Here is an 11,237-nt window from a genome sequence, read left to right as displayed (position 1 = left end):
CTCTTCCCTCCTCGGGTCTTGGTGTGATTTTAGTATCAGTGTAATGGTGACTTCATAGAATGAATTAGGTAGTGTTCCTTCTGCTTATATTTTATGGAACAGTTTGAATAATATTGATACTAGGTCTGATAGAATTCTGCACTAAACTCATCTGGTACTAGGTTTTTATTGGTTGGAGGACTTTTAATGACTGCTTCTATTTCTGTAGAGGTTAAGGGACATTTTAGAAGGTTTATCTGATCCTGATTTCATTTTGGTACCTGGTATCTCTCTAGAGAATTGCCCATTTCATTCAGATTTTCCAGTTATGTTGAGTATAGGCTTTTGTAGTAAGATCTGATAATTTTTTAATTTCTTTGGTTCCTGTTGTTATATCTCCCTTCTCATTTCTGATTTTGTTAATTTGGATATTGTCTCTGTGCCCTCTGGTTAGTCTGGCTAAGCATTTATCTATCTTGTTGATTTTCTCAAAGAACCAGCTCCTAGGTTTTTGTTTTTTGTTTTTTTTTTTTTTTTTCTTTGTATAGCTTTTTTTTTTTTTTTAATTTGGATGATTTCAGCCCTGAGTTTGATTATTTCCCACTGTCTACTCCTCTTGGGTGTATTTGCTTCTTTTTGTTCTGGAGCTTTCAGATGTGCTATTAAGCTGCTAGTGTATGCTCTCTCTAGTTTCTTTTTAGAGGCACTCAGAGCTATAAGTTTTCCTCTTAGCACTGCTTTGATTGTGTCCTATAAGTTTGGGTACGTTGTGCCTTCATTTTCATTAAACTCTAAAAAGTCTTTACTTCCTTTCTTTATTTCTTCCCTGACTAAATTATCATTGAGTAGAGAGTTGGTCAGCTTCCATGTGTATGTGGGCTTTCTGTGGTTGTTTTGGTTTGGTTTTTTGTTTGCTTGCTTTTTTTTGTTTTTTTTTTGGGGGGGGGGTTGTTTGTTTGGGCTTTTGTTTGTTTGTTTGTTTGTTTTTTGTTTTGTTTTTTGTCTTTGAAGAAAGGCCTTATGCTGTATTGATCTTATAGGATGCATGGGATAATTTCAGTCTTCTTGTATCTATTGAGGCCTGTTTTGTGACCAATTATATAGTCAATTTTTGAGAAGGCACCATGAGGAAGTGAGAAGAAAGAATATTCTTTTCTTTAAGGATATTCTTTTCTATAAATATCTGTTAGATCCATTTGGTTCATAACTTCTTTTAGTTCCACTGTGTCTTTGTTTAGTTTCTGTTTCCATGATCTGTTCATTGCTGGTAGTGGGGCATTGAAGTCTCCCACTGTTATTGGTAGAGGTTCAATGTTCAGTTTGTGCTATAGCAAAGTTTCTTTTATGAATGTGGGTGTCTAGCATTTGGGGTATAGATGTTCAGAATTGAGAGTTCATCTCAGTAGATTTTTTTTCTTTGATGAATGTGAAATGTCCTTCCTCATCATTTGGATACCTTCTGGTTGAAATTTGATTTTATTCACCATTAAAATGGCTACTCCAGCTTGTTTCTTGGGACCATTTGCTTGGAAAATTGCTTCCCAGAGCTTTACTCTGAGGTAGTATATGTCTTTGACACTGAGATGCCTTCCCTGTATGCAACAAAAATCTTAGTCCTATTTAAATATTCAGTCATTAGTCTATGTCTTTTTATTTGAGATTACAGTCCACTAATGTTATGAGATATTAAGGACCAATGATTGTTGCTTCCTATTATATTTGTTGTTAGAAATAGAATTAAGTTAGTGGCTTTCTTATTTTTGGCTTGTTGAAAGAAGTTTATTTTCTTGCTTTTTACGTGGAGTAGTTTCACTCTTTATATTGGAGTTTTCCTTTGTAGGGCTGGATTTGAGGAAAGATATTGTGTAAGGTTGGTTATGTCATGGAATATCTTGATTTTACCATTTATGGTAATTGAGAGGTTTTGTGGGTGTAGTAGTCCTGGCTCACATTCTCTTAGGGTCTGTATGACATCTGTCCAGGATCTTCTGGCTTTTAGAGTCTGTGCTGAAAAATCTGGTGTAATTCTGATAGGTCTGCCTTAATATATTACTTGACATTTTTCCCTTACTGCTTTTAATATTCTTTCTTTGTTTAGTACGTTTGATGTCTTGATTATTATGTGACAAGAGGAATTTCTTTTCTGGTCCAATCTATTGGGAGTTCTCTAGGCTTCTTGTATATTTATAGGCATCTCTTTCTTTAGGTTTAGGGAAATTTTCTTCTATATTTTTTGTTGAAGATATTTACTGGCCCTTTGAATGGGGAATCTTTTTTCTCCTTTATACCTATTATCTTTAGATTTGCTCTTTTCATTGTGTCCTGGATTTCCTGGATGTTTTGTGTTAGGAGCTTTTTGCATTTTCCATTTTCTTTCACTGTTGTGTCAGTGTTATCTGTGGAATCTTCTACACCTAAGATTCTCTCTTTATCTCTTGTATTCTGTTGGTGATGCTTGTGTCTTTGACTCCTGATCTCTTTCCTAAATCTTCTATCTCCAAGATTGTCTTCCTTATAATTTTCTTATTGTTTCTATTTCTGTTTTTAGATCCTAGATGATTTTATTCAATTCCATCATCTGTTTGGTTGTGTTTTTCTATATGTCTGTAAAGGACTTATGTGTTTCCTCTTTAAGGGATTCTACCTGTTTACCTGTGTTCTCCTGTATTTCTCTAAGGGAGTTATCCATGTCCTTTTTAAAGTCATCCACCATCATCATGAGGTGTGATTTAATATCAGAATCTTGCTTTTGAGGTTTGTTGGGAAATCCAGGCCTTTCTGTGGTGGGAGAACTGGATTCTGATGACACCAAGTAGTCTTGGTTTCTGTTGTTTATGTTCTTGTGCTTGCCATCTGGTTATCTCCTGGGAGACCTGCTGTGGAACAGGGTCAGACCCCAGGCACAAATGGAAACTGGTATCAACTTTTTGTCTTCTGATGGTGGAATAAAACTGAAAATCATCAGTAAGGAAAAACTACAGAAAATACAGAAACACATAGATATTAAAGAAAACATTCATGAATAATTAATATTTTGCCAAATAATTCAAGAGGGAAATTTAAGAACTACTACAATGAAATGATAATTGACACACAACATATTAGCCTCTGTCAGATAAAATGATATTTGTTTTAAGAGGTGTGTTTAGAACTATTAATGCCTACATTGGATAATCAGGGATATCTCATATAAATAGCCAAATGATACAAGTCATGTTCTCCCATCATTTCTTATATGTGTTTAACTCTGACATTCAGTATACTAACAATGAAATAAAAAAGAGATTGTGTATTGACAACTAAAATAACTTATTGTGTCAGACAAAACAATCACTTTCCAGCTTCCTTTTCATATAAAGCATAGAAAGCTGCCATTCAAATGAACCCTTTTGCTTCAGTTGTTCTTCTCCTTACTATAATGTCAGTTCAAAAAGATAAGTAATTTTCTCAAATTCTTTAAGCAACAAAAAAGCCCAAATCAGTTAGCTTTAGGAGGCTTAGGAAACAACTGTGGTAAGATACTGTATCTTGAAGAGGCAAATAAAAAAGGAAAACAAAGAAAAAACAACAATAAACAAAGAGGAACAATAACAATTGTTCTCCAGAATGTTTGTTATCATTTAAATTAGAATTAGAACTATTTCTCTCTTGCATAGAGTAACTGATAGAGAAATTGACAGAATTAATGAAATTTTTGATAAGGAAAAATACCTAATGTAAGCTTTGTAGTTGTTTTCTATCTGATGTGTTCCTTAAAGGCAATTTAAAGGTCTAAAATAGGGTAATTTGGGGGTGTTATTCAGAAGAATACAGTTCTTAGGAGTGTAACAAACTTTGAAGTTTAATGTAATACCATTGTTATTAGAAAAGTGCATATGTGCATTTCAGAAGACTAGGGAGCTGACACTGGTTAAACAGCCCTCAATTATGTGACCTGTGGAAAAAGGAAGTACAGTGGTAGGGTGTGAAGCCAGCCATTTCTCACAAATTTGCATACATAAAAAGGCTAACCTGGTTATGAAATTTGAAGTTGATTTATGTGAAATACCACTAAAATGATGAGGCAACAGTGGTAAGAGGAGAGGTATAAATTCCAGATCTCAGGGTCAGCCACACACAAGCTCCTATCCTTCCTGCCAACTTCTACCTTCAGAAACACAAGTGAGTGCTTCCAGCTTCTATTTCTGAACAATATGAACTATATTTGAGGATAACTGGTGTGTTTCATATCATGTATATGTGACATTCTGCCTGGATGCATTTTTCTTGCTCTGCTAAAGAAACATTACATGTCCACTTCACTTAATTTGTTATTTACCTAAGTAATTTATTTTCAGTTACACATATGTATCTTCTGAAGCATGTAGGAATTGTGTCTGGAAACTACAGAAAATTAAAGGAAAAGTTGAAAGGTGACTTTAGACATTTAGCTGTCTGCAGGCTATAGAATACTTTATCTTAGAATTCATTTGAAACCTTTCCACCCAAACTAGCAAGCTGGTGAGGAAGGAAATATAAAAGGATTCTCTATTACCTGTTTGCAAAGTCTTAAAGACACTGACATCATACCTTCTAGTTAAAATGTTAACATTTCAGAAGGCTTAAGAATAATAACAATAATAAATTTATTTGCCAGAATCTGATGATAAAAGTATGTCATTTTCTATAAGAAATGTTCATTACAGGGCGATGTTTTATTTAGTGAAGTTATTCTAACTTTTGTACTGACTTTATGTGGTTCTAGGACATCAAGGTCACACTAAGCCATCATGGATTTGTTTGCTGTAGCCACTGCTAAATTCACACTTGAGCTATACAGGCAGCTCAGAGAATCAAACAACAACATCTTCTATTCCCCCATCAGCATGATGAAAACATTAGCAATTCTTCTGCTTGGAGCCAAAGCAAACACTGTACAACAAATTAAGAAGGTTGGTCTATGCTTCATTTTAATGACCAGTTTGAACTTGACTCTCCAGCGCTTTGTTAGTGTACAGGTAAATGACAATACAGCTTGATGCCTGAGATGAAGAACATGATGCTGAGTAGGCATTGCCATGACTGTGAAATTTGGGAGAAACATGCCCTTCCCAAACACGGTCCAGGTGCTTCCTGATAGCCTCTAAGTGCTAGAGTAGAATAATTTCCCTCAAGTGTCCAACAAGAAATTATCTTAAATGTAGAGACTATTGATAAAAAAAAGTGATTTGCTCAGATCTGATGGATGTGAAGTGAGGTATTCGCTAAGCACTGACTGAATGGGCATCTAGTTATATGAGTGGTGATAGATCAGCTTTATGGTGTTTCTTACTAACTCTTGTACAACTATTTGAAGTATATGTTTTTCCAATTTTTTAAATCTTTTGGCTTTATTTTTCAGGATTTTCTTTTGTTTTAGTTTTCTTGATTTAGACATAACTTTAAGTAAACTTTTCTGATTGCACTTAATGTCTCTCCCAGGTTCTTCATTTCAATGAAACCACAAAGAAAACAACAGAAAAATCTGCAGATTCTCATGTAAGGTCAGGGTCCCACATGTCTAGCAGAGCTTTTTGCTAGATTTTTGACAGCATTATAACTTAAAGTGACCATTTTACATGTAAAAGAATCAGTCTAAAGGGGAATTTCCAAACAAAAGAGATTTGTATGTGGATTAGTGCCACACTTCTTTCTCATAGTCATTATGTTCATTAACTACAGAATAAGGTCAGTATTGGATGGAGAGGAGGATGGTCTAGATTCAGCTGTAGCTCTGCACCTCACAGATAGGAAACTTACCAAAGCTCTGCTCTGATGCAGGGGGACTGCATTCTAGCAAAGTAGGAGTGAAAGGGAATATGATTCAACATATACAAACACTTATATAACTGGCTGGTTTGCTACAAGTAAGAAACCACAATAGATGTTAGACAATATTGCAAAAAAGAAAAGTTGTCAGTATCACAATAATGTTACTAAAAACATTATTATGATTCAACAATTGGATTAAGAGAAATAAGATCATAATTTCTTGGAACCTTTTTGTTTTTATTTAGACTGTACTCAAACTGATATGTAGTCCAGTCCTTAGACTAATCATGGGCATATGCTATCTTATAGGCAGAGATTATCCACCATAAGAGAAGAATCATAAATCACAGTCAACTTATCTTAGACAATATCATTAAAGGATATATATATATATATATATATATATATATATATATATATAAAACAGGGCTGAATATAATTACATATTTTAAGTAGGTAAACATAGCATAACCATATATTGGTGGTGGTTAGACATTGCATATGATTTACATATTTGAAGAACTGAAGCCAAAACAACCTAAAAGTACTGTATACTTACTTCAAAAACCAGCAAACCAGGTTATGATAGAAAGGAAAAAGTCATTTTTGGAAGAAGTTAAATGTAAACTAGTGATGATAAAGATAAAATATAAAAGATATCATAAAATGTTCAAAAAGTTGTCTTTCAGATTGCAAGAGTTTGGGTGTTTATTTTGTGAGTTTAATATTTATATTAGCTGAATAATTCATTGAACACCTGTATTGACCTTAAAGGATGAAGAAAATGTGCATAAACAATTTCAAATGGTTATGACTCATTTAAACAATTCCAATAATGCTTATGACCTAAAGGCACCCAACAGTATCTATGGAGCAAAGGATTTCCCATTTCTCCAGGTAAGTTGCACCTGGCTCTGCATCCATTTAATCTGCATCCTATGTCATAGATAGATAGATAGATAGATAGATAGATAGATAGATAGATAGATAGATAGATAGATAGATAGAAAGAAAGAAAGATAGATAGATAGATAGATAGATAGATAGATAGATAGATAGATAGATAGATAGATAGACAGATAGATATCTCCATACATAAATATAAGACCAGGCAGATTCAGATAGGCAACACTTGATCAAGGAGCATCAGCTTCATAATCAAAATTCTAACTCACTGGATTGTCCAAGAGCCTGATGACTTGTATGGGAAGCATTAGGCTTGGCAACTCTTCTGTGAGAGAATGTAGGTCACCAGAACTTCTCATGAGATGTTAGTAATGAACCAGCACTGACTGGATCACAGAGATTATGGCAGGTGATTTACAGCAAGTGGGATGTTTCTGGAATGGGCAGGTTTGGGAATTTCCTAGAGAGAACTTGGGAGGTAGCAGATAATATAGAATTTCTATCCTTTGAATACATGATCAAAGCAGAATTGCAAGGGTTGAACTTAGTGGTAGGATAGCTCATCAGTCAATCAGCACTCTGAACACAATTTTCTATGAAATTTGCAAGTCAGACCCTCTTTTCCACCTGCCAGATGATATATTGGTGTAAGGTTACCTTCAGTGACAACCTTACACAATCCTTCACTTTGCTCTCATATTGTCTACATATTACCTGAGTGAAAAATCTGCATGATCTTAGATTAACAGTTTCCATCAGGGTCAGCAGTCAGCTTATAGTATCATCACATCTACTGGAATTTGAGTAATGTCTAACTTGTTCTTAATTCTTTTTGGTTCCTTCACATCTCAAAGACATTTTTGAAAGACATTAGGAAATATTACCAAGCTAACGTGGAATCACTTGATTTTGCACATGCAGCTGAAGAAAGCCAAAAGAAGATTAATTCCTGGATGGCAAGGCAAACAAATGGTACTGTATGGTAGGGTCATGGAGGAAGAACAAGAGAATATTGAATGGTACCCATAAATATGAATTGAGCCAAGAGGAAGTATAGAGAAGTTTGCTGAAAGCCAATCAGTGGAAATCCTATGGGAGATTTGTCTACATATAGCTTATCTAGTGGTATGTGGGGGAATCTAAAGCCTCCACTGTGACATATTTTCATATCATATCAATTTCTTTAAGTTGCAGGCAATTCTGGAAAACTAAGAGTAAATGGAGAAAAAGTTCCATTCTCTTTTGCCATTCAAAAAAGCACGGCCCTTACTTCCTGTCACCACACCGGGATCTCAGACCATTTCCTCAACCCTGACATTTGGAAAGAATTTATCACATTGTCTTTGCCACACCACAGAGATATGTGTAGGCACCTATCTCATTATCTCACCTCTGTTTATGAGCAAAGCCTGCAGCAATCCAATATAAAAGCTTACAGGAGGACTAGAGCAGTATTGGTGTCTCACATTACCAGGAATGTGCTTCAGAATATAGAATCCATTTCATTTGGGTAAAACAACAAATCAAGCCTTGGATTGAAGACTAGAAGAAGAAGGAAAAGAGTTAAGTTGACAGCATAGATCCAAACCCTGTATTAGTACTCACTGAGAGTTGGTTATAATCACCCAGACAAAATGCCTAACAGCCTTTCCTATGACAAGAAATGATTTGTCCATCCAAGGTAGTCCACAAGGCACTTCACGGAAAGTTGTATCCTATGAATAAGTCAATGCATCATTCATGTAATGATTTGGGTAAACCGTGATCAGTGATCAGTGGCGACTCTTGTAAAGCATCCTCCAGAAAATCTCCTTGTACTGATGATAGACATTTTGTTCTTTCCCTTGAAGGAAAAATCAAGGACTTATTTCCTAGTGGGAGCATAAGCAGTAGCACTATACTGGTTCTGGTGAATGCAGTGTATTTCAAAGGACAATGGAATCACAAATTTGATGAAAAGCATACCACAGAAGAAAAGTTTTGGCTGAACAAGGTACTGTTGGCAGTTTATTTACATAACACCATATGGTGATGTGTGGATGGTTTAATTTAAATAAAAGTGAAACCATGGAAAGTCCAAAATAAAATATATCATGTGCTTTATTTTTATAACTTTATGTGAACAGGAATAACTAAAATCTTTTGCATGGACTTCACTAAACATCAGGTTTATCTGTTTATAGAATATTAATGTGTTTTGTCTCTGTACAATATTATCTGTCGCTTCCTGTGTCTCCCTGATATGTGTGTAACATGCTGATTTTTTGCAGAATACAGGTAAACCTGTCCAGATGATGAAACAAAGAAACAAATTTAACTTCCTCTTTCTGGAGGATGTACAGGCCAAGATTGTGGAAATACCATACACAGGCAAAGAGCTAAGTATGTTTATCCTGCTGCCAGTGGAAATCGATGGACTGAAAAAGGTAAGGATTGTGTCCCATTTTCTTCTGTTACCTTATTTCTTGGTATCATTTCAAATTCAAGTAAGACATTAAGTAAAAGAATTAAACAATACTGTATTTAAAAATTGAAAGGAAAATAATGTGTTTTATCCAATGTTATAAGTATTTTACACACATCCTGAATCACACTGCAAGCTTGCCTAATCAGGAATTAAGCAGTTATGAATATTAAATATCAACATAATGCCACTAATATGGAACAAGTCAAACTTGGTTGAAAGAGATTTATAGCAGTCTAGAAAGTGTTTCTAAATATCTTGAATGGAAAAAAAAACATAGAGCACTATATGATAACTATAAAATGTAATACTATGTACCGGAAAATATAAATAAACATCTATTAAAAATAATACAGATGTCTGGGAGCATAAACAATAATGTATATAGTTTATTCTGTATAAAGAAATGATTCTGATTTTTGGATGTTGGAAGTAATATCTAACTTTAAATTATTTGAATAAATAATATCTAAACCAAAACAGTACTTATTTATTGCTAAAGGTTTCACTTTAATTCATTGTTCATGTAAGTTACAGTCTTTCTGTTAACCATAGCAACTCTTTTCTTCCATTTTTTATAGTTTGAAGAACAACTCACTGCTGACAAGTTACTGGAGTGGACAAGAGCAGAGAATATGCATATGACCGAGTTGTATTTATCTTTGCCTCGGTTCAAAGTGGAAGAGAAGTATGACCTCCAAGTTCCATTGAAACACATGGGGATGGTTGATGCCTTTGATCCACAGAAGGCTGACTTCTCTAGCATGAGCAGCACTCAAGGTCTCGTGGTGTCTAAAGTTTTACACAAGTCCTTTGTGGAGGTAAATGAAGAGGGGGCAGAAGCAGCCACTGCCATGAGTGTGGAAACTCGCTCATTATCTGCATCAAAGCCCAATGATTTCTCTTGTAATCACCCTTTCCTATTTGTTATGAAGCAAAACAAGACCAATAGCATGCTCTTCTTTGGCAGAGTGTCTTCCCCTTAAGTGGAGTGGTTCTGCCATGTGTCCAGAAAAATTAACAAAGTTGTTGCAGCTAATTGAGATCTGGAAATAATTTCTCTTGCTTCATTTTCTTTCCAATCTCATAGCCCCTGCTAAGAATGTACTATTTGGACCAGGACAGTTGTATTATCTCTATTTTTAATTTTTCTCTTCTAATTTTCTATACATCCATACAAACCTGGTTTCTCTGCACAAATGTTCTCTGGGCAAAAATGTTCAACAAAAAGATGAAGGGATATTTTATATAGTTTCTTCTAATCTAACATATATCTGTGCCCTGTGTTAAGTGAGCTACAAAAAATCAGACGTTCCTTTTAAACTGATTAATATAAGCATCTACATTTATGAGAAATAAGGAAACTTCTTAAGCTTAGAAATGTTGTGATTTTACAAAATACATTTTCAATAAAATAATGATCTTTTCAACTTATTCATTAATTTATCATCCTTTCGACTATAAGATGTCAATCATTCAGCAGGAATATGGAGGGAATGTTAAAAGCAATTTACATATGCTAAATCTGAGGTTGTGTGCAGATGCATTTCTACATATGGATGTACTTTTTTGTTTAATTTTTTTTAATTTTTATTAGGTATTTTCCTCATTTACATTTCCAATGCTATCCCAAAAGTCGCCCGTACCCACCCCCCCTCCCCTACTCACCCACTCCCACTTCTTGGCCCTGTCATTCCCCTGTACTGAGGCATATAAAGTTTGCATGACCAATGGGCCTCTCTTTCCACTGATGGCCAACTAGGCCATCTTCGGATATATATGCAGCTAGAGACATGAGCTCCGGGGGGTACTGGTTAGTTCATATTATTGTTCCACCTATAGGATTGCAGATCCCTTTAGCTCCTTGGGTACTTTCTCTAGCTCCTCCATTGGGGGCCCTGTGATCCATCCAATAGCTGACTATGAGCATCCACTTCTGTGTTTGCTAGGCCCCGGCATAGTCTCACAAGAGACAGCTATATCTGGGTCCTTTCAGCAAATTCTTGCTAGTGTATGCATTTGTGTCAGCATTTGGAGGCTGATTATGGGATGGATCTGGATATGGAAGTCTCTAGATGGTCCATCCTTTTGTCTCAAC

The 11,237-nt window shown here is 35.1% G+C and overlaps 1 protein-coding gene across 3 annotated transcripts; it reads left to right on the top strand.

Moving 5' to 3' along the window:
* The first annotated feature begins 4,722 nt into the window (after positions 1-4,722).
* On the top strand, positions 4,723-10,151 carry LOC110301966 (serpin B4-like). 3 transcript variants are annotated; one of them, XM_021172707.1, is made up of 7 exons: positions 4,723-4,910; positions 5,440-5,496; positions 6,544-6,666; positions 7,530-7,647; positions 8,526-8,668; positions 8,946-9,101; positions 9,721-10,151. In XM_021172707.1, the coding sequence occupies exons 1-7, from the start codon at positions 4,749-4,751 to the stop codon at positions 10,123-10,125; spliced, it is 1,164 nt and encodes a 387-aa protein (XP_021028366.1). In that variant the 5' UTR covers positions 4,723-4,748; the 3' UTR covers positions 10,126-10,151. The 3 variants fall into 3 exon arrangements, with proteins under 3 accessions (XP_021028366.1, XP_021028373.1, XP_021028358.1); XM_021172714.1 differs by having other exon boundaries at positions 4,749-4,910; positions 5,440-5,507; positions 6,552-6,666; positions 9,009-9,101; positions 9,721-10,125; XM_021172699.1 differs by having other exon boundaries at positions 4,749-4,910; positions 5,440-5,507; positions 6,552-6,666; positions 9,721-10,125.
* Positions 10,152-11,237: the final 1,086 nt, after the last annotated feature.

Source organism: Mus caroli, chromosome 1, assembly GCF_900094665.2.
Source record: "Mus caroli chromosome 1, CAROLI_EIJ_v1.1, whole genome shotgun sequence".
NCBI lineage: Eukaryota > Metazoa > Chordata > Mammalia > Rodentia > Muridae > Mus > Mus caroli.
Note: the sequence above shows the minus strand (reverse complement) of the source record. Positions and strands in the feature narration are given on the sequence as shown.

Excerpts from the sequence above, each read along its gene's own strand:
- LOC110301966 (XM_021172699.1), top strand. The coding sequence starts at position 4,749 with ATGGATTTGTTTGCTGTAGCCACTGCTAAATTCACACTTGAGCTATAC. Across the intron at positions 5,508-6,551 it reads GATTCTCATGTAAGGTCAGG|AAATGTGCATAAACAATTTC; the intron begins GTCCCACATGTC and ends AAAGGATGAAGA. Across the intron at positions 9,102-9,720 it reads AAATCGATGGACTGAAAAAG|TTTGAAGAACAACTCACTGC; the intron begins GTAAGGATTGTG and ends CATTTTTTATAG.